The 23,272-nt window shown below is 42.8% G+C and overlaps 1 protein-coding gene across 1 annotated transcript in view; it reads left to right on the forward strand.

Moving 5' to 3' along the window:
• LOC141947218 (uncharacterized) overlaps positions 1-23,010 on the forward strand; it is a 200,788-nt gene extending 177,778 nt beyond the window's left edge. Inside the window, exons 25-38 of the mRNA XM_074878162.1 lie at positions 3,596-3,724; positions 5,413-5,541; positions 6,057-6,182; positions 7,239-7,367; positions 7,584-7,712; positions 8,806-8,937; positions 13,684-13,812; positions 14,685-14,810; positions 15,489-15,617; positions 17,844-17,972; positions 18,290-18,418; positions 19,070-19,195; positions 21,616-21,744; positions 22,652-23,010. Coding sequence (XP_074734263.1) covers positions 3,596-3,724; positions 5,413-5,541; positions 6,057-6,182; positions 7,239-7,367; positions 7,584-7,712; positions 8,806-8,937; positions 13,684-13,812; positions 14,685-14,810; positions 15,489-15,617; positions 17,844-17,972; positions 18,290-18,418; positions 19,070-19,195; positions 21,616-21,744; positions 22,652-22,731 — 1,751 coding nt within the window. The 3' untranslated portion in view covers positions 22,732-23,010. The remainder of the gene's footprint in view (positions 1-3,595; positions 3,725-5,412; positions 5,542-6,056; positions 6,183-7,238; positions 7,368-7,583; positions 7,713-8,805; positions 8,938-13,683; positions 13,813-14,684; positions 14,811-15,488; positions 15,618-17,843; positions 17,973-18,289; positions 18,419-19,069; positions 19,196-21,615; positions 21,745-22,651) is intronic.
• The last annotated feature ends 262 nt before the right edge of the window (positions 23,011-23,272 follow it).

Raw genomic sequence — 23,272 nt, forward strand, 5'->3', positions numbered from 1 at the left:
TTTTCAGATATTTCTGCAACCATCCCACCATTTGTAGTCCTTTTTGCCTCCTCATGACCCCCATGGGAACACTTGGCTCTCCATCTCCCACTGCCTGAAGATGGTGGTGGTGATACTCCTCTGTGGGTGTAGGTTAATGAGCTAACTGTGAAATAAATGCAGAGCCAGAGCCATATAGCCATACCGCAGAGCAGAGAAGGTGCTGCTGAACAGGTACAATGTTTGCTTCTTGGTTGCAGCCCACTTTTACTGCCCTTCAGCCAAACCACGGTGTTAACAATGTATCACCTTGGCCCTTCCCTGCTCCTTAGACTGCATTAGGAATGGGAAGATTGGCTCCTACATATTTCATCGAATTCAATTAAGAAATGCAGCTCTTTGTCAATGGCCTTCTATGCCCCCCTCTACTTGCATGAGGAAAAAAAAACTCTATTTATTCTCTTGTGCCACAGCCATTAGAGCTTTATGCTATGTTGATTTATTCCTCGCGCTGGAGAAGATGCCAAAGCCTCCGAGGTCTCCTTTGCCTGTAAGTAAAAGAGCAAGGTCACTTAACAGTGCAAAGGGTAACCTCCTTTTCTCTTGGCTAAATGATGAATCTTCATTTTGATTTTAAGACTGAACTTTGGCCACACTGTCTAAAGCTGCTCAGAGTAAGGCAACCATGGGTTGGAGACGCCAGCTCACCACTCCTCATCCTTGTTGGATGTTTAATATTCACCTTGCTGGTTCCTGGGACTTGCCAGCACTAGCAGCTGGAAGGACAGCACTTGTGTTCAAGTAATCAGATTGTAGGCAATGTGCTGGAGGATATTGAGAAATAATTTTGACATCATGGGATTTGAATCGATCTTAAGCCAACCATGCAGTGCATTTTATATGCTGCTATCTAATTATGGGCAATACAGACAGTAATGCCTTTTGTTGAAGCTGCCTACCGCTTTCCATTACAAGACTGTGTTTTTCAATTGCTTGTAAATGAATTATATTAATCTGGGATGAAATCTGCCAAGCAAGCTCTGCCTCAGCTTAAGTTTGTGTTTGGTGATTTTTTTATTTTTGGGATTTTTTTGAGTGTTCGCCTGAGATATTTTAGGTTTCCAAGAAAGAGGTTTAGGAAAAGTATGTTGCCTATTTTTTTTTTTTTTTTTTTTGATAAACTGTTTCATTGAGTGTCGTGATGCCTCGGTGATACAGAAGTGAGGACTTGACATTTGGCATCAATTTCTGCCAGAGATGTAACCTTCCTTTCTGTATACAGACTCATCCAAATTTTGCTGTCTCAAAAAAACTCAAACCCAAAACCCCCAAACCCCCCCCAAAATCTCATGTTGCACATGGTCTGTAGAAGCCAAACATGATTCATCATCTGTATTTTGCCCTGATTCTATTAGTATTAAAAACACCTCTTTCTGGAGCTGTTGGGCCTCAGCACAATCTTCACAGAAGCAGTTCCTTGTGGTAAAAAAGAGACCACACTGGTTTGCAAAATAAATGAGTACAGAAAGATTGGCCTTGCCAGAGTCTCTGCGCAGGGGCGCTGATAACCAGAAGTTTGACATTTTGTGGTGTGTGAGCACTTGGCTTTGAAAATTCACTGTTCTTTTAAAGCCAAAGCTTCATTTGGGGGGCAATAATCCACAGGAACTTCACAAAATCAAAGCTTCTGGGCACCCTATAGAGTCTTAGTGCCCATCATTTCCCTGCGCTCCCTGACACTTCTGATGGCTGTTGACTTCCAGTCTGGAAGAAAATCTGCAGTTTCATGTGTTCCTTACTCTGTGTGCAAAAAGGGATTTTAAGGACTTCAAACAAATAAATCCTTCTCTTACAGAAGAAAGGTACAAAGAGGAAAATTTTGAAGCAGAAAGAAGTCTAATAATTTAAACCCTTCTATTGCTGCTTCCCGTTGCACTCATGATGAAGAAAGGAGAAAACGCTCAGGGATATTTGTACATTCAGTTATGGAACTTCATAAAATAGCCTCAATATATCACTTGTTATCTTAATCTTCAGAAAAGTACTTTGATAATCAGGGATATCCTACCCAGAATCTAAAAAAAGTTTGTATCCACCCAATAGAATAATAAAAATTTTCTTCTCCAGAAATTTCTGCTTTCTTACCAGAATTTTCACTGGAAAACTCTTTTGTCTTCCCGGTAAGCATAACAAGAGCTTTGCACGCATACTCCAAAAACCTCACACAAACCACTAGTAACCAGTCAGGGGACCTGGTTATGAGCTGGTTTTTCCTTTGGCTTGGTTATGATATAGTTCTGGTCTGTATTGTGGAAATACTTAGTTCTGCTCCCAAAACTGAGCCAGAGCTCTGTAGGATGGGCTGAACTTTTAACTTGGCAACCAAGCCTCATTTGCAGAACAAACTTTTAACTGTGATGAGACTGAGCTCCTGCACTTTCTTGTGGTTTCAATGTGGATGGGATCCAAGCGATGACAAAAATGAACACTATTGAAAAGAAGTCCTGGGAGAAATGGTGTCTGTGAGAACCGCGTCGGGAAGCTGGAAGTCCTTGGATGGGAAGAAAAGAACTAAGAATGGATCAGATACTGTCAACCAAGTTCACCCCTCAGGTCAAGATGGTTTCATGCCTCCCTTCGGTCCCCAGAGGCATGTCCTCCGGCAGCACTGCATCTTGTCCTGCTCACTGACACCCTCAAAGGCATAGAGGTTTTGGTGAAAAGTCATCATCTGGGTCTGATCCTGGGAGATGTCATATTCAGCAAGTGCAGGACACTCTTCTGGATGAGGGAATCGGGGCTTTTTTTGCCTCTCCAATGCATGCCAGCAGCACTGCAGGAATGAGAGGCTCTGACAGCTTCGTACAAGTGAAGGAGAGCCTCTGCAAGGCAGGCACAAAATCTGTGCAAGGAGGCTATCCAACTTCATTATCTTATTTTGTATTTTTGGTATGATATCTGAAGAAAACAGGGTAGCAGTAGTGTCTGGTTTCCTCCATTTAAAGCTATCCAAATCTCCAGTGCAATGGAGACTACAGGAATTTTATCACTGCTATTTTTCATAGGCAGCAGCACTGAAAACGGAGCTGCAGCAAGTGTACATTTGCGAGATGACTGTTAAGTTTTCACCTGGGAGCCAGCTGCTTAACCGAATGTGTTGAAAATATGACCCCTCTCTGACCAAAGAATGAGACTCTGGGTGAACGAAGGCATTCAGCTGTGAAAAATGAACACCAAAAACAATGAAGTTGTCAGTTCTCGTACCAGGATGCAAATAAATACCCGGGCTGAGAAGCTGGCGGTTCTGCTGGACCATTAGTTTAGCACAAAGACATTCTGCAGGGCAGGGGATGACAGCTGATCCATCACCTGAGCGATCCTGCCCTTTGATAAAAACCTCTTCAAAACATGCTATGATACATATTTTTAAGCCATGTTATTTAGCGTCAGGCATGGTTAATATATGGACTTAGGCACCCTCATGATGTGAAAAGTGTGTCGCCAGAAGCCCGTTTCAAACTGATTTCTCTGGTGCTGGGTAGTGTCTCTGGTTTGCTCTGTGTGATGCCTCCTTTGATGCTTCCTGATGGGTTTTTATGGACTTTTCTCATTGCAGCCTGCCAGGGGGACAGCTATGGGCCAGGTTGCAGCCACACTTGTGACTGTCACAATGGAGCGCTCTGTCATCACGTAACCGGGACGTGCCTTTGTAGCGCAGGGTGGAAAGGAGCCACGTGCCAAGAAGGTACAGTCGGAAGTTCAACCTCCTGCCAGAGGATTATACGAGGGAAAAATAAAACTTCTGCTCAGGGGGCTTTGCTGGTATTTTAATTATCAGGTCATTGCCCTGTGTTGTCATTGATTTTGTATCCACGCAATAACGCGCTCAGTCCATTAAATAAATCTGTGATGCCACGTTGCAGGGGCTGGGTGTAGGAGCTCGGCGTACACAAGGCAGAGGGGGCTGAAACAGTCATAAACTGGAAAGAGAGCTGGTTTTGAAGGCTGTCTGATTAAGGGAGGAAAGGTCCATAAAGCTCCCATTTATGACACTGAAACAAAACTGTTTCTTTTCTATGGCCTGCTTTACCGACCTGTGCGCCCGATTGATCCTCGTCATTACCATACGCTGTTCCAGACATAGGCTAAATCCAGAACATGTGAAAGGCATTGGGACTTCCAGCCTTGGCAATTAGACCAATACGTGTGACTCAAACACAAGCCCAACTCCAAGAAATCTTAAGAAAAGAGGCTGGCAAAGAAAGGCTGCACTGAGGCTTATGTTACACCTCCTAATCCCCTGCACCCAAGCTGCTAGAAAAAGTCTGTCCATCCCTATTGCAAAAGGCTCCTTTTTCTGTGCCTCCCCCTCTAAGAGCAGTGCCCTGGAGCTGGGGTTGCACGGCTGTGGGGCTCTTGCTGCTGCCGATGCTCCTGGGTGATTTGGGGTTTGGAGTCAGCACCTCCACATGAGCAGCAGCTGCCTGTCAGCGTACTGAGAGCATGGCTAGGGAAAGGGAATGAAAGCTGATAAGGGTGGAGGATTATATGAATTAAGTGGGTCCCCCTTTAAAACCTAATATGAAGAGCTCTTTCCATGAAGGAATAAAAAGTTGAGAAGGCACCAAACCGTTCTTCATGATGATGTGTACAACACAAGATAAAATTTTCTGGTTTGCGTGAAGGCCTCAAAAACAAAACCAAAGCAAAAGTTAAAAAAGCTGTTGTCAAATATGAAGACATTGTCAAACATTTTCTTCAATGATACATTTGGGGATTTCTTTTCTCTTTGGAAGTAAGGAGGTAGAATAAGTGTGTGAGGCTGGGTGAACCATCCTCTGGTGACTGTGTTTTTGCAGAGTGAGAACTTGCACTAGCTTCTTAAAAAGGTGCCACTCTGGCACTAACAGTGGTGTGTATTTTTTTTTTGGGGGGGTGGGGGCGGAAGGTTTTATCCATAGGATCTGGTTGTGATGAGAATTAATAAACTGCTTAATTAAAATTAGGTAAACTGTGATATGTCAGCAGCTAGCTGTGGGTAGCAGGATCAATTATAAAAGGAGTTGCGATTTTTGGGAGGACTGTACAAAGGAATTCTGAAAATAGGGAAATCAATAATTCCACTCCTTGGTGTTGAGAAAGCTGGTAAGGACCAAGAGATGTTTTTCATAGGTGCGAACAGAAAATCTTGAAGCCATTTGGTTGGGTCATAGCTAATTCACTTCATCACCTGTTTTGTTCCCAGACCAGTTTTACACTGGTCTGTGTAATTCTTTATCAGTCACGGCCCCGTTTTCACTCGGTTGTACCTCTCACAGCATCTCCATGATTACCAGGGTGAGAAGGGGTGTAAACTGGGACAGGTTGTGTTTAACCTGTGTCCTTCTCCTGCACTTCTCAATGGAAGGTTTTTGCCCTACCTCTTTTTCGCAGCCTGTCCTCCTGGATGGTATGGTGCGAACTGTCTACAGCGCTGCATCTGCCACGGCCAGGCGACGTGTGACCGTGTGACAGGAGAGTGCCTCTGTCCCCAGGGTTGGACAGGGATAGCGTGTGAGTTGGGTGAGTCTCATCACGTCCTCCATCCCTCCAGCACCTCATTTCAGTCGGTCTGCAAGGAAATTCAGTTCTGGTGAGGTCTGGTTTGAGGCAGCTCAGAAAAAAAAGGGGAGGAGGGGCAGAGGGCTGGAGAGCACTAGTTGTGGAGAGGTTGAAAAAAATGGGATTGTTTAATCAGAAATGAGAAGACAGGGAAGATATGGTATTGGCGCTTGAATGTACTATGGTGCTAGAAACTTGCAGGACAAAGGAGAGGAATAAGCTATTCTCTGTCCCTTGAGGACAGGGAAGATAGACAATGAACTCAATTTGAGGAGAAAAAAATTATAAAATAAATCCTCCCAGAGGAAAACTATGTATCTCTAGAGAATTTTGTCAAGGGAGGCTTCAAAATCTCCCTCACTGAACGTTTATAGGACCAACTTAGGTGGCTCACCATACCTCAGAGGCATAAGTGTGTGCTCTCCCTGGAGCCCTTCCAGCCTGGCCCCCCATCAGTCTCCCCCATCTCGTTTCAGAGTGTGGGGATGGGAGATACGGAGCAGGCTGTGAGCAGAACTGTAGCTGCCACCATGGGGTTTGTGACCAGCACTCAGGGAAATGCATTTGCCACGCCGGCTGGACTGGGGACCACTGTGATGCTGGTAAGCGCAATTCCTTCTGCAGATGCTTGATTTTAACACTCTTCTGCAATCAGCCATTTCTGCCTCTACAGCAGGAAGTCCGTTTCTATTTTGTATCTTAATTTTACAGTATTCTATGGGCTAATAAGAAATAATGCCAGTGTGAGCGCTCACCATGTGTCTCCGGAGCCCTGCAGACAGGGCTCTGCCCAACCACAAATACATGCCCTTGTCCAAATCATTTTATCTTCTCCTACTTCTGTTCCCTTCCTGCTAACAAAATGAAGGCATTTCTTTACCTTATGGGTACAAGAAAGAACCTGCGAAAGGGAGTGAATTGTAAGGAGAGTTTGCCAGATGCTGCTGCATCTCTGTGGATGATTGAGGGGACCTCAGCAAATTGGACTGTAATGGTTCAGATTGCACCGATCCTGCACGTGGTCCAGATCACCCAGATTTGACATAGCTGTCTGGCATGTTCGGAGTCATGTAAATGCCTGAAATAGAAATCTAATAAGCAGTAGCTATCAGATGACTTGAAACCTGCTTTCAGCTTGGCCACTGAGGTGCTGTGATTTTTGCAAGCCACAAGCAATTTGCTGATGTCTCCTGAGGTGCTGAGGACTCACAAAGCCTCAGCCACCAGTGTGACCTGTAAAGTCTTCGCAGTGCCCACCTTCCTTTTCTTCAGGTCTTGCCTTCTCTTTGATCACTTTGGAAAGACCTGTGAGTTGGAAAGCAGTACGTGGACACAGCGTATTTTCACTGTTCAAAGAGCTGTCCCTCTGTCTGTGCATAATTGTGTAAGAGTGGCACTGCCATCACTAGACACCATCTGGATTTGTACTCTAGACTATGACTAAGTCTTGGCAAACTTTCATGTGCAGACTCATTAATAGCAAACACAAAATGCTTTTAATATTTTTAATATATTCTCTTTCAAATATGTTTTCTGGGCACGCAGTCTTCTAAATATCCATCACCATGTGCAAGAAGAACAATATTGGCTCATGTGCCAATGACGGGTGCGTTCCGTGCAGCAAGAAGACCTGTTGCTCTCTCTGCTTCTCCTCACAGTCTGTCCCCCGGGACTTTTTGGCAAGCAGTGCGAGGAGCAATGTGACTGTGTGCATGGCTTGTCCTGCCACCATCAAACTGGAGCATGTCACTGTGAAAAGGGATGGCGAGGGAGGCACTGTGACAAACGTGAGTGTCTGCTGGGCATTTACGGAGGAAAGATCAGGTCAGTGCATACATTCCTCCTGGATCCAGAGCTGGTGACAGGGTCCTTTCACTCCCTTGTTGCTCTGCGGGGTCGGTCTGGAAGTGTTCAGGGGGTCGGGTGCAGCAGATCTGTTGGAGGGGGGTGGCTTTGCAGTGTCCTACCCCATGCCCTAACGAGGATCGGTTGCTCCGTTGCAGCTTGCTTGCCCGGCCGCTACGGCGCAGGCTGTGCCCAGCGGTGCCGGTGTCCCACAGGTACCCCCTGCCATCACCTGACGGGCAAGTGCGGCTGTCCTCCGGGATTCACCGGCTATGGCTGTGAGAAAAGTAAGTTTGTTGTAAAAATGCAAATACTTCCCTTGTAAATTAAGTAAGAAATTAATTTCTCAAATAAAAATGTGATGATATAACGTCTGAAGAGGGAGGAGACAACAACCTCGCAGCAGTGATGATGGGCAAAGGCTGCTTGTCACTCACCCACATGGTCTGGCCAGTTCTGACCTCTGTTCCTGGCGCAGTTTGGGCTGGTGGGGTTTGCCCTCACAAGGTTTGCAGCTCTCAGGCTGGCAGGGAGCAGCTGGGGGCTAAACTGCATCAAAATAGACCAAGGAGGTGCCAGCAGAGCCCAGCTCCTGCCTGCAGCCATCACTGTGCTGTGGGTAAAGCAGCAGCTCTGCTTTCTGTTGGCCTTGCCCCTGCGACAGACCATCTATTCCTGCTGTCAGAGCTCATGGAAAGGTCATTATCTGGTTTTACTTCACTGTTGAGTTTGACCATATGGAGCTCTCTTTGAAAGCAGGCTCATTCTCTCACCCTGTCTACGTAATTTTGACTTTGTTCTTCCTTACAACATTTTTCGTGAGCACCGCTTTAGCAAAAAGAACAAAGAATTAAAAGAATAGACATTTTTGTCTCATATCTTCCACTAAAGGGCTCTAAATCCTCACCCACAACCAGGGCAACTTAATGGAAGTAATGTAAGAATTAGACATGGAGTGTTCAAAACCTGTAGGCAATGTGTCTGTCAACAGGCAAAATGAAACCTGTGAAGATGTTGGTGCTAGAGCAGCTTTGCAAGTTTAAACTGCCTGCAAAAGGCAGAATGTCTTTATCCACATGCCTGGTCCCTTGTGAATTATACTGTTATTTTAGTCAATTTTACCTGACATTTCCCTATGATTTTTTCTAGTGACAAGAAAATTGTATCTGGCCCTTGACAGTTGGGCACAAATTGACTGAACGAAACAAAATCAAGCAGTGAAGTAACCCCCAAGTAAATGTAATAAATCCAAAGTCCCGGAGGAGAGTGTCATTCTGTAGGCAGGGATTTTATTTAATAAATTTGAGCTCGCTCTTTGTTTGAGTGCTATATTTACCAAGACAAATTTAATTTATTGGTTTACATTTCCTCTTCCCCAAGCTTGTCCACCGGGCACATACGGTAAGAACTGTAACCGAGTATGTCAGTGCTCTGCTGAGAATGAGGAATGTCACCCGGTGACCGGCAACTGTGCGTGCCGCCCGGGGTACTACGGCGCCCGCTGCAACCTCCGTGAGTATCTTTGTGGGCTGCCCACTTTCTGAGCGAGAACTGGGTTATGCAGAAGCATGTGCTGGTGCTTTGAGTTCATCTGTGTCAGCACCTTCAGCACTGATAAGATAAAGTAAGCGTAGGTTGTGTTAATTTACAACAATAAAAATACTTGTGTTATTTCAAGAGGTTAATCTTTTTTAAAAAAGACAAACTCATTTATTAGCTAAATTCTTTCCAATTTCATGCCACGCTGTAGAATATCAGTATAATTCTCTGCATTTACATCTCTCATCTTCAGCTACACCTGGATATTGTGTAGCTCTTTCATTTCCAAATTCCTAGGCCAAAATACTTCCCAAAATCTCTGCGTGCTCAAGTAAGGACAAATGGTTATTAGAAAACAATAAGCTGCAATTGGCAGTAAATCTAAGTGATTCATAAAGTCACTTAAGTTGTAGGGCCTTCTGAGGAACAATCAAATTAAACAAATTGTTACTCTGGATTGAAAAATGGTGACTAGTGTAGAGGACAAAATGCCAATTGGCCGAACGCTTCATCATAAAAAATATTCCCAGATCCACATGCCTCATGTTGGAATTTTAGGACATCTGTAAAGTTGTTTCTGGTGGAATGTGGCAACTGATAAGAAACATATACCAAAGTATCCAGTAAAGGAGACAGTTAATTAATTACCTTTTTATTTACAACTTTAATTTTGTTTTTACTTCATGGCTTGTAATAGTCTAATTTTAAAAGAAAAAAAAAAAAAAAGAGCTGTCAACTTTCAAGCTCACTCTTTCTCTCTTTGGCGAACACTGATTTTCCTTTCTTAGGAATCCAGCATGGCTCTGGTTTGCTTGCTTTTTTGGGTGACAATTTGGGTACAAAGGCCAGCTGCACAATATATGCAGCTCTAGTAAGGGTTAAGCCTGTGCTTTATTCCTCGAGTAGAAATAGGAAGGAGGCCCATTTTAGACATGGGCATTTGTATTACCATCATGTCATCACAAGTTATTCTTTAAAATATAAATGTAAATGTAAGGGTTGATTCTATCCTCCTTTGAATGTCAGTTCTCACTCTAAGTGAGATTGAAATGCGGCCTTCAACTTCTAGGCTAGAACCATCTGGATCCATTATACATCACATTATAATAAATATTGTAGTAGAGCGGTAGTGGAGATCAACTATTTAACAGTATCATTTTAAAAGACTTAATCATGGGTAGCCTATTACTTTTATGTAGCAGCCTCTCAGTAGTCGTTACCTGTGCGTGTAGTACTAAACCTCTATAGATTACAGTAAATGCCCTCGAGCTTGCTTAGAACCTTAAGATTTTATTTCAGAATTTTAAATTTTAAAACAATAATTACACTGATGTTCTGATGTAAAAGAAATTACATACAAAACAAAATCTGTGTTTTGTTGAGTTCGGAAGGGACTTTGCCACAGGCTTCTGTGTAGCTAGGATTAAACCTATAGTGTATGAGACATGAGCCTTCATGGTGACGTGTTCTCTTAAATTCCAAAAATACACAGTATATTGCACAGCAAATTCTTACTTAATAAGTAGTTTTGTTAAATGTAGAGATAATGGAATGGTGAAGGTTCACAGAGAGAGAAAATTTGTCTTGCATCTACGTGGGGTTTTTTCATATTCTCCCCTATGCCACTCTGACCATTGCATAGACAGACCCAGAAATGGAAGGAAAACAGTTTAATTGCAAGTTATTTTTAGGTTTAGGTCAGTGGTGTGAGAGATTGTGGACCTGATTCTGAAGTGACTGTCTGATAACCAGGGATAGCTAGCGTGACTTCGGTGGGAATACTCCATGTTCCCGCCGTCCTCACTACAGGGAGAACTGGGGCTGCTCCAGGATGAAGAAGCTTTCGATATAATATTAAAAACAGCATAGGGAGCCGCTCCCAACGTGAAATGGGCTTCGGTCCAGTCAACATGTGGTTGGATGCTGCTGGAAATGGTTTCTGGCAACTATTGCTATATTTATAATACTGTGAAAAAAGGTTCAAGAAAGTATCTATAAAAGGTGTAGTTGGCTGGGAAGTCAAATTTCCAGGAGCCAAGAGCAACGAGGCTTTCATGTTCTCAAATTTTGGAGTGAAGAGCTGAAACAGTCTCTTGGCAGGATCAAGAGGAAGCAGACAAACTAGCAATAAGGTTCCCATCAATTGTCCATAACTCGGTGGATGGGCAGATCTGCTTGAGTGAAGTTATGAATAAAAAGCAGTAAGTGGTGTTGTAATGGATAAAAACCCCCATGCTATGTCTCTGTGACATTTACGGGGCTGGGTGAACCCTGAGCCAGAAAGACCTCACCAACGTCACCTTCAAGCTGTAGGTAACAGGATGCTTCAGAAGTGATTTTTTTGACAATGCAATTAATAACATTTGTAAGAAAAGCCCTAGTGTAGTCAGTTGGTATGAAAAGATTTAGGAGCTCTTGGTCATGGCAAATCCATCTGAACCAGAAGGAAAAAATCAGGAAATGGGTTAGAAATCTGGCTGCTGCTCCTGCTGTTCTCAGAAAAACATAAGTCAGATGCACAGGAAACTGTTAAATTAGAAAATGTCTTTATGAGATAACTGGTGGTTAGAGGCTAAACCCTCTTTATAAAGGCAGAGCCTACTTACATGGCAGGACACTGTGTAAATTGCCCTAGCTATCTGCATAGAAGTTCTGCAAAGTAGTAATAGATGTAATGGCCTTGTTAATAATCACGTGAACGTCGCAGCTGATGTGTTTGCCCTGCTTGTGCTGTTCCCTGTTGAACCGAAATAAATAAAATGCTGCAAGGGTAAATAAATTGGTGAGGGAGGAATTACTGCATCCCTTTCAGTAATGGAGCAGCTCGTGCTAGTCTTGAGCTGAAGAACAACTCTGAAAGCTTTGCCAGGGAGAAGCAACATGTTTGAAAGTGTAGGAAACAGATTTTAAAAAAGAGAAAAGCCAAATGATGACCAAAAGGAAAGGGAGGAGGAAAAGAGAAACTCACTTGGAGTCCAATTAAATCCTTGAATCTGGGTGTGTCCTTAACTTCATGTCTTGGTGGAAATGAAATAGATGTTGCAGGACTCATTCCTTGAAGCCAGGGTTTGTACATGAAACACGTTTTCTGTACTGACAGATGGAAGCACTGATGACAAAGTGTTCATTGAGAAGAAGCCATGGTTGAGAAGGGCTGGGGAGAGTATCTGCATGCTATAAAAGTGTGTATCTGTTTACTCCTGATTATCTGCTATCCTGATTTAAGCACAAGCTGATTTTCAATTTTATTTTAAAAGTCATCCCTTTAAAGCTTCACCATAAGCTCTCCCTCTCTATTCAGTAGTTCAAAAAATCCAGAGATTTCTCCAGCCACTCAGACCATGCTTTCCTGCCTTCAGAAAAGAGAGAAAATATATAAAGCTATTTATGCACAGATTGTGAGAGATCTGTTGCTTGGAGACATATGCAAATATATATTCAACCAGATTTCCAAAGTAGCCATAGGCTTTCCTTTTGCCAGGGGAAGAAGAGGAAGGAAGGAGCAAAGAAGTGACATGTAGAGGTAGTAGCACTAATGTAACTGACCAGTGATGATGATGTTGCTCTAAAAGCACCAGCTTGTTCCTCTTCCAGTGCACTGGAAAATTAGGAAAATAACCTGTGTCTTCAAAGTTCAGTGGCAGCACGCTGGAGGCAACTCTGACAGATGGAGGCACATGCCTAGCAGCTCTGCCCAGCTGTTTTCCTCAGTTCCAGCCTCCATCACTCTAAAGAGTATCTTGAAGACGTGAGCTAAGTGTGGCAGATGCATTCATGTCTTACTGATCTTGTATTCATCCCTCCTTCAATATTATCTGTCCAAAAAGAAACCAAAGATACTTGTTACCACCTGGAAAACTTCTTCATGGACAGCTCATTGCCATGTAACACTGGCTCAGCAATACATCCAGGTCTAATATTTCTTCTGGGTATTACAAAATACAGCTGCTTTGGTTTTTTCCTCAGAGAATTTTCTGGCTTTGCATTATACCATCTCTCTCCTGTGTCTATCTTCTGAGAAGGTGTCTTCTGAAATGTCATGTTATTGTGCATGTTTTCATAGTCTCCCTTCCACAGCCTGCTAGATGTGCCAGAGCAATGCCAACTCCAGTTTGGAGGGAAAGAGTAGATTATAGAGGAAACAAACCTTCTCCAACTCAAACATTTTTAAAAGACAAGACCTGCCCCAGTATCCATACTGGTCAGCTAAAATGACTACTAAAAGGGGCAGAGATAGTTCACAGCTTCTCACCGTCTCAGGCAAACCAGGAAACCAGGCTGTTGCTGCCCAAAGGAAGAGGGACCAGGGCCCCATCTCTCCATTTCTGCCATACGAGGGAAAGGGGCAACAGGTTGATTTGGACAGAAATCAAAGAAGAAAACCTCTGAAGAACTGGGCTTGCTTTTTTTCCTACTGTCATGTATGAGGAATGGGAGGAGCAGGCGGAGCCAGGACCAGTCGGGCCAGGCTCAGCAGCACAGTCGGCCCAGCTTTCCAGGGGTTTGACATTACAAGTCAGCACTGCCCTGCTGCCCCACAGCGTGCATTGCCCGAGGCAACCATCTGCTTGTCAATGCCTATGCCTGGACCTCTAGAAGTGAATAGAGTTAGAAAATGAAAATCTAATTTTGGCTGAAAGCAACAAAGTGCTTATGACATAAGATGCAATGGGCCCAGTAGCAACATAGCCTAATTGCTATTTTGTTCTTTTAAAACAGGGTGTCCAAAAGGTACTTATGGTTCAAACTGCCAAAACCCCTGTAAGTGCATGAATGGAGGCCATTGCAACCCTGCGTCAGGAACTTGTGATTGCGCGCCTGGTTTCATTGGAGCCGACTGTAGTAAAAGTAAGCCAACATTCATGTTCTGCTTCTTTCAAAAAACAGCAGAGAGAATAATCTGCATAAGAGCTTGTCAGTAGAAAAACAGACAGATCCCAGCTACCTCCTCCTTGAATTGTAAATCAGGATTCCAGCTTTGTAAAAAATCTCTTGCAAAATATTTTCCCTCTCTTCTGTGTGTGTAGAAGCAAGGATACTCATCCCAGGATTACAACCTGCTTGTCCAAATTTATTTCTAGAGCCAGCTCAGCACGAATTGCTCAAGTTCCTTCTTCCTGTCCAAATTTCTAGGTTGAGAAATTATCTCAATATTTTGCTTCACACTATGGTGCCATTAATTTCAATAAATGGGAAAAAGATCAAGTTTTGTCATGGCAAAACTGGTAAAGACTCCATGGCAACCCTACTCTTACTTCTCTATTTTTGAGCTAAATTGGGTGGCTGAATTTCTGTGCTATTTCCAAAGCTATGATCTCTGTGAAGTTCTCTTCAGTTTATTCACAGAAAGGCAATGTTTTAATGCTTAGTAGCCTATAGCTTTGCTCTTCAGCACAGGTCAGCATCAATATTAAGGAAGGAAAGACGTCTTTAGCTGGAAGGATGAGCAGCTGATATTTCAGTTTTACACTCACCTTTTTGATAGGAAACCTACTAAATGCTTCACGTGAAACCATGAATTATATTTATAACCTCAAGTCAAGTTTCAGAGGATGAAGCAGTCATGTCTTTGGATGGGTTTTGGTTTCATAGCTTTTACTTTGAAGCACATTAGTTGGAATAAAAACTAAGCCAACTCTACTACAAGATGCTGCCTATGTTAAAATGAAGACTGGCATTGGATACACAGGGTGTTTAACAAAAGACTGTGTTTCCTCCAGCTTGCCCTGAAAAGCGATATGGGAAGGACTGCACCCTCTTTTGTGCATGTGGTAAAGGTCAGTGTGACCCACGGACTGGCAAGTGTACCTGTCCTCCCGGCCAAATGGGATCCAGCTGTCAGCAAGGTAACAAAGCGGGACTCAAGGTCATCTCGTCTGTTGGTGGCATACTGAAAACAACAAGCAAATAAAACTCAATGCCAAACATTGTTTATAACTGTATTTCCCAATGCCTTTGCTTGATAACATTGCAGTTTGCTGTTCTCAGCCCCTGTCCCTCTCCGCTCCATCACCCTGCCTTTATCCTGCCCCCGTCTCACCGCTTTCCTCCACCATACTCTGTACCATCACACTGGTTTCTCCACAAAGCTGAAGGGACTCCTTTCAGAGACTGCAGAGTCCAAACAGTATATAAAGATGGGGAAAAGGGTAGTTTGTACCGCACAACACGAGCAGTGTGAGGGTGCTGTGGATGGATGGGACTAAATTTAGAAGCAAATAGCTTGAGCTGAAAAAGTGAAGGGAGAGGATTTGCTGAAGAGGAGGACTTGAGAGATGGGACAAAGGGAGGAGAGCAAGAGGAGCAAATGTGGAGTGAAGCCAAGTGAAGAGGTATGGTGAGACAGAGAATCTTTGGGTGAAACTGCTAATAAGCATGGAGTAGAGTGTCCCACAGCTCTTGGGAGACACCAGGCACTTAGGATACTCTCTGGGGAGCGTGTGTTTGTATTTATTCCCTGTCACCTTCATCCTTTTTGGGGATGCTAATTTTTTTTTTTTTCAAACTTTGTTAATTCTCTGTAGTGTGTCCCCAGGGACAATATGGCCCCAACTGCCACCTGACATGTACCTGTCAAAATGGTGGCATCTGTGACCATGTGGATGGCAACTGCACTTGTGGGCTTGGCTGGACAGGAACGTCGTGTGAGAAAGGTAATTTTCTGCTTTGATGGTAGTGGATGTGTACATTCAAGCAGGGGTTCACAGTGTCTACAGGCCCACAAAAGTGGGACAGTTTTGCTTAAGTAGACACCATCCCATCTGCATTCATGTCTCTAGCTTCTCTCACAGAGAACTGCCCCTAGTTGGAACTTTAAGTCTTTATTCAAGAGACAGTTTCCTCATGAGTCCTGCTCTGTAACTCTCATAAATTCCTTTGCACAGACTCTTCATTTCTACTCCTGTCCAACTTTTGCAATCTTTCGCTTATGGGAACATTGTTTTGGATCTTCTTTCAGATGCTTCTCTGAGTTTGGCAGAAGCCTACATCTCCCTTCTCCCTTGTTATGTTCTCTCTTGTTATTCTCTTCCTTTTGATACTGGACTGCAGTTGAACTTCCCATGCATCGACTTCCCTGCTAGTACAGTTCTGACAACATCTGTCCAAAGCAAGTGAGATTGTCCTGCTGTCACGTCCTTCTCCATGACAGCTCTCCCTTACACAAGACAAAGCACGCTTAAACAGAATAAGCTCAGTTTTCACTCAAGAAACCCTCTGCCAGCTCAGAGTCTTCCAATGTCTTCCCTTCTGTTCATCTCCCAAGAGTCATTCTGCATTTCTGTGTTCCCATTTCTTTCTCTAGGAAGAGATATCTGTGTAGTTATGGACTTAAATGTTCAGAAAACCATGAGCTTACTAACGTGAAATATAGTTAGTTCTCAGTTCACATTCAAGACAAATGTCAGCATTACATTGTCACTGCCATGGTGAAATCTCCTCAACACACTCCCAGGCCCTCATTTACAGCCTTTCTGACCTTGACATCTGTAGAATATCCATGTCAAACTCCATACGTATCTTTACCAAGAACTGGTCCTTATAGAGGAGTGTCCCTATATAAAAGTGTCATACAGAAATGATACTTTTTCAGCAGCATTCTTCAATGCAATTGTTTCACTTTACACCTGAGAAGACTTGGAAACCCAGTTCATGCGTGTGTGTGTGCAAAGAAAGAGCAGGGAGAAATGGAAAGATGCTAACTACATGGAACCACTCGGTGTGAATACCATTGTGGACAGACACTAAAAAAGTGCAGTTTAACCGAGAACTGGCTAACTTTGTGTTGCGTAGGCCACCTGTGTTCATCTCTGTTTGTCTGTTCCTTGAAATCTCTGTAACCACCCATAGACTGCATTTGGGTTGCAAAGCCTCAGTAGAGTTCTGTGGAGTAGTGGATCATGGTGTATCTTGTAGATGTGCTTAGATAAAACATCTCTGAAGTCAAGCACGGGGGGCAGACATGCACACATTGTATAATGCACTGTCTGTTATTTCACTAGGAACAGCTTCACTGTTTCTCTTTTGACAGAGATAGCCAATTTATTGGAAAATTGAGTCTTGATTTTCACAGCAGTGTGGTTTTGAGTGTGTTTTGACTAGAAATCAAAGACAGCTAATCAGACGTCCTTCTTCTACTGATTATATATGATGTTCTTGAAAGATCTTGTCTGACATTCACAAAGTTATGAATCTGATTATTTGGACGGCCACGCTCATTTAAGTTGGTCTGCCCAGATGCAAATTATCACAGCAGTGGGAAGTTAACTTATGCAGAAATGATTCCTAGGTTAATTATGTTGGCAGAGTCACTTTTGCATGACTTGGCTTTCAGTAATTTGAGATATGTTTAGGTCTGTAAGAGCAGATATCTCATTATACATGGAAAGTCTGTTGCTATGTGTGAAAGAGATCTTCCTGGTTTTATTAGGAATTGGAATGGTGTGAACTCTTATGATAACACAGAGAAGGAAAAGCTTCATGTTTTCTTTCACACTTTCTAAGTGCCTAAGAGAAAATATTGCTGTAGATATAGGGAAAAAATAGAAGATATCATTTATGACATTTACTATGCAGCTTTACAACACATGGTGTGGGTTCAACATTGACTACATAAAGAGACAATTTAAAAAAGACCATAAAAAGTACAAGGAAATTGCCATTTGATCATCTATATAATATAAAAGATTTCTCATCAAAGTATGTAAATACATCATAGTTGTGCAGAAATGCTGTGTCTTCGTAACAAATGTTCTTCTTGGATCTGCAATTTATTGTATGGACATCATGCCTCAGCTACACAAGCTATCACATAAGAGCTTTTCTGGGTGAGGTCAGTGATTTTTTGTGTGTGTCTCTTTCTGTCCGTGTCCTGCCAGCAGAATGTCTCCCGGGGAAGTACGGGTCTGGCTGTGTCTTGGACTGCTCGTGCCAGCACAACGGCACCTGCGACAGGTTCACGGGCTGCTGCCAGTGCCCTGAGGGTTACTACGGCCACTCCTGTGAGCACAGTAAGTGGTGGCACCCTGGACAGCCCAGGTGTCCTCTTTTCCAACAGTGATGGGATGGTGGGCTTAGAGTAGTCACATGAACACCTTGCCAGTTCAGTTAAAATTTTTGGGGTGTCCCAGATCACCCAGCTGCTTCCAGATCTGTGTCACTGTGATGCTGGGGTGCTACAAGGTTAAAAGCACTTGGCATTATTAGAGTTAACAATAAATTTCATATTTGTTGGCTCCCAGGGCACGTAGCTGAGAATGCAGAGGATTTTAAAGGGATGTATATTTTACTTCATAAACCTTCATCATTTGATACTTTCATTTTTCAGGGTGTCCCCTTGGATTTTACGGGCTAAGCTGTCTTCATGCATGTGCTTGTAAAAATGGAGCAAGCTGCGATGCAGTGACGGGACAGTGCATTTGTCCTTTGGGTTATCAAGGTGTCTACTGCGAGAAAGGTACTTGTACCCCTCTGATGTAAAAGAAACAAACAAACAAAACCAAAATAAAACCCACAAAATGCCATTTCATTATGCAAATGTTTGTTGAGAGCAACTTCTTCCATATTTTGAACTTTATGAATAACCTGAAACACTAGATTTGGGATTGTTTACCTGTTAAATAGCTGGGTGTTCTCATTTCCTTATAAATTAACTAATCTGGTTCTGATTAATACAGTGAAAGTCTTGGTCTCCACAATGTCTTGCAGCAATGAGTTCCACATGTCATTTATTAAATATAAGTTCTTTTTACTGATTTTAAATTTGCTTCTAAAACTCCAAATAAGATTATTAAATAGGTGCATGTCAGACCTGTTGAGTGTTATGGAATGGTCTTCTAGAGAGTTCTAATTAAAAATGAAAATAAGTGCCAGTTACATTTCTGGGACAGATTTACAGATACCTTTGACAGGTTAAATTAGACAAACCCAACATAAAGAGAGTTCAGATAAATACATGCCTATTCTGCTATGTTTGATTCTTCATTAAACTTAGCATTTACACTAGCTTCAGTGAAGAGTTTATGAGCTTTTTTCTGAGACATCCTGGAAGAACTCTGGCCTAATGTTGCCATTCAAATGTGCATCTAAAAAGTGCTTTTGCCATCAGGCTGTGACAGGGGCTGGTTTGGAGAGAGGTGCCGGCACCGGTGCAACTGTGGAGGAGCTCCTTGTGATCCAGAGACTGGAAAGTGCCTTTGCCCACCTGGGAAGACTGGAGACAAATGTGACATTGGTAAGGGTTTTTTCTAAGGGCTGGACTATGTATAGTTAAACCAATATGACCTGTTTGTCTAAGCATAACTGTGAAAGGACGCTTGCTGGTATTCAAGAACACATTGTTTGTAACAAATTACTCTTAGGGGTTATCAACACCTTTATCAACAGGCTGTACCTCTTGATTTAATCAATATTTAAATTTGATACACCGATAGGAAAACTGTTTATGGGTCAGCTGTAAAATGTCATTTGCCTTGAGTTGTGGAGAACGTGCACTAGTTAAGAATACACCAAGAAGCCCACAGTTTTACAGACGTAGTTAGGAAGACTCCAGAGGGTGCAAATGGGCAAGAAGGGATCCAATTGCCATGTGTTTTGTCACACGGACATTTGTGACCGTTTTCAGACCAATGCAAAGGTATGTCCAGCTCCGGGTTTGCTTCCCCAGGAAGCAGGCCAGAATCCCTGCGGATGAGGGTAGCAGAGCTGCAGCAGCTGTGCCTGCCTCTGGGGTTCAGCAGTAGTCCAGGAACATCTAATCCAAATAAAATTCCCTCATTTGCAGCACAGGCACTTGGGCTGTGTGTTTGGGAAATGGTTGGCCCATGAGAGCAGAATTATTTTGTAACAAGGATGTAAAAATAGGTGAGAAAGTTCTCCTGTAGGGAAAACCAGTCCCACTGTTCTACCCTGAGAAGATGGCTGCAGGGTTGAGAGGCAGCAGTGGCAGACAAGATTCTTGAGCCAGACTCTGATCACAGTTATGATGAAGTAAATTTAGGGCAATCACTGGAGTGGTTTAAACAAGTGTAAGAGTCGTCTTGTGATCCTAATGCTGTGGCAAACAAGGTAAAAGGAGTGAACATCCATGTGCTGCTATTGGAGGTTCACACCAGGAACCATAATCCTCCTGAGCCCCTGAATCACAGTGGAGGAATATTAGTTCTCCTTTTGTTCTAGGATAGGGAAGGAAACAGCTTTAAATAGGCTGTTATTAATGCAAAGTAATTGCTGGGAGCTTAAGTGCTAGTGCAACCTGCAAAACTAAAATGGAAAATTATTTGCTTCCCTCTCCACATTGTCCTGTGGTCAGAAACCGAAGCCACCCAGTCTGCAGGTGCTGGTCCGATGGGGGACATGGGCCACCCCCACAGACAGCACAGTGCTGGGCATCCAGGGCCTTTCTCATGAAATTTTAGGCAGAAGTGGAACGCAAGGGGGAAGCTCAGCACCAAAAATGTGAACCGAGGTTTTGCTTCTTGCAAACTCTAGGAGTCATTTTTATTTTTCTTAAATCAGCTAGGGTAGCCCCCATCCATGAAAAGCTGTTATGGGGTAGGTTTTATTTGCATTTTTATTTTCAATTAGGCTCAGTTCATCTGTGATATAACTGTGAGCAGCTGTGACTGTGCAGCAGCCATAAAGATAAAAGGCCTGATTTTAATTTGAACTCTGGTAAAGCACCCATTAAACAGGCAAAATGTTAATTAAAAAAAAAAAAAAAGAGAGAGAATATAACAGACTTTTATGGGCGCTCTTTTTCTGTACTAAATTAACATTGCAGACTTTCAAACAGATGTCTTAAATACACATTGTTATTAACATGAAAATGTGGTATTACATAAATGAAAATCAGGTCCAGAGGTGTTTGAGGAGACCTTTTCTCATAACATTTCCTAATTGAAAAGGCCAAGCTCTGAGCACACGGGGAGAGTTCTCCCACGTGTTGGGGCTGCAGCTGATGCAGGGCTCAGCAGCACTTTTATTTACCTAATGGTGCTTGTGTGAGAAAGCAAGGGCCTTGATTATTTAAAGTATTTTCTAGCGAGGTGAGGGAGAGAAGGCTATTGTTTACAGTGTATTTAGCACCCTGACTTGTGACCTGCTGCTAATTTTTCCTTCATGCCTGTACTCTGAGTGCATGAAAAATTTGCGGTGAGGATTTATCAGCCTAGGTATGAAATGTATTTTTATTTGGGAGTGAGATATTTTGTGAGTTTAATTTGCCAGGAGGCAGCAGAATTGTGCAGTCAGAGTAAGACATAAGAGTATATACAAAATGGATTAATCTTCAATTGCACATTCTTTGAGAGAAGGCTCTTTGCTGGCGCACGCAGACAGCCAAGCTGTGCAGTGGAGAGGTGCAGGAGATAGTGTGGATCCAGGATGCTGACAGTAACTTTCCTGAGCAGATCCCAAGATCTTTTCTGTTTCTTTTTACACCAGTAATGATTTCCATTCTGGGAACTTCTTTAGGACAGCTAGGCTACAGTTTGGGCAGACCATGAGGTAGATGAAACTTGAGGACTGCAGTGCTTTCCAAAATGCCATATTTTAATGTTAACAGATGTAGGTGTCTAAGTAGCTTCCTGATCCCAGAGAACAGGGAGACACTAGGGAGCATTCACCCTCTTCCAAACACTTCTGTCCTTCCAGAATGCAGGTCGGACCAGTATGGCCCTGATTGCTCCCTGCGATGCCAGTGTGCCAGCAAATCCCAGTGCAATCCGTACAACGGGAATTGCCTATGCCCAGCCACGTGGATGGGGCCAACCTGCAAAGAAGGTAACACAAGCTGGAGATATCAGCCTTTCTTAGTAGAAAAAATCATGCATTGACCATGGTGGTGGTCAGTGGACCATTCGGACAAGAATATCAATCCACCACACAAACAGCTTTGCTTGGAAGGGTTGTGTTGGTGTGTGCTGTCCTTCTAAGGGTCCAGGTGCCTAATGGTGCAAATGCCAGGAGTCGATCCCCATGGTTGTGAGGCCTTGGCCAAGCTGAACTGACTCAATGCAGTGGTTTTCCCTGAGAGGGAAGGATTCCCGAGGCTGCCTCTGGCACAGTTGTGCTGGAGAGCGGTACACTCTTCTATACCTGCCAGTATGAAATCATGCCCTGAAATAGTTGATATCCACAGCCTCTGTGAGGTGAATAAGGAGGTTTACTTGCTGTGCGTGCCATCACGTTCACTTACTTTTTGTAGATGTGTCAGGTTTTGAAGAGCATGGTGAAATGTGATAAGCCAGATAAGTAGATAAAACATTGGAAGATAGATTTGGATTGATTTGTGAGTGTGCTACAGCACTCATCATGCTATCACAAAAGGGTTTGGGGTTTTTTGTTGGTTTGTTGGGGTTTTTTTATTAGAATAACTTCTCTTCTTAATGAGATATAGTACTGAGTGAAAGTTTCCTCCCACTTGTAGTCTAATCACAACTGGCTTGATGGTGATACCATACAATTCTGCATTTAGTTTACGAAACACTTTGGGAACCTTCTGTTTGAGAGATGTTTTATTGTTTTGCCTGCTCTCTGCCTTTGTGAGAAGGCCAATGTAACTCAATCCTCTACCTTCTTTTGAAGTGTACCAATTATTGAATTATTTAAGTGTAAATTGTATAATCTATATAATATTTCAGTATTATGTTATATAGACCTGAAACCGTGTTTCTACTTAATTCTCTAGGTGGCCCTCCAAAGCTTCCTTTTTATGAAGAACAAACTCAAGAAAGAGGGAATATTTTTCCAAGAGCTCTACAACAGTAACATTTGGACTAATAAATGAACTGTTTTATATGCACAGACGGTATTTGAATTTGGATATGAAACAGCTATTCAATTCAGCTTGAATTGTACTGAAGTATTCACACTTCTTATGGAAGACTACAGAGGCCATTTAGTAGCTGGATCCTTTTAAAAAGTTGAATCTGTTTCATGTATTTATTCCTAGCCTCTTCCCCCTCCATTAATCTGCTCTGGACATTCTTTCTGATATATAATATAATTCATTGTTTGAAAGTTGGGACATGTTTTTAATAAGAGCAGTCCCAAAGACTATCAGGATAAGCAGTATGTAACATATCAACATGCAGTGAGCCACACCATGTATAAGTGACTTTCTAAATCCGCTTGACAACCAACATGAAGTTTAATGAGTGTTTCACGGATTATGAAGCCAATATGGATTCACTGCAAAATCACATTGCACAGAAACTAGTGGGATTCACCAAATTAATTCCTCTTGGAATAACATTGTATATTCTAGAAAAACATTCAGTCCAATTTTAATCTTGCAACTGAAGAAGAA

This window comes from Strix uralensis, chromosome 9 (genome assembly GCF_047716275.1).
Source record: "Strix uralensis isolate ZFMK-TIS-50842 chromosome 9, bStrUra1, whole genome shotgun sequence".
Taxonomy (NCBI): domain Eukaryota; kingdom Metazoa; phylum Chordata; class Aves; order Strigiformes; family Strigidae; genus Strix; species Strix uralensis.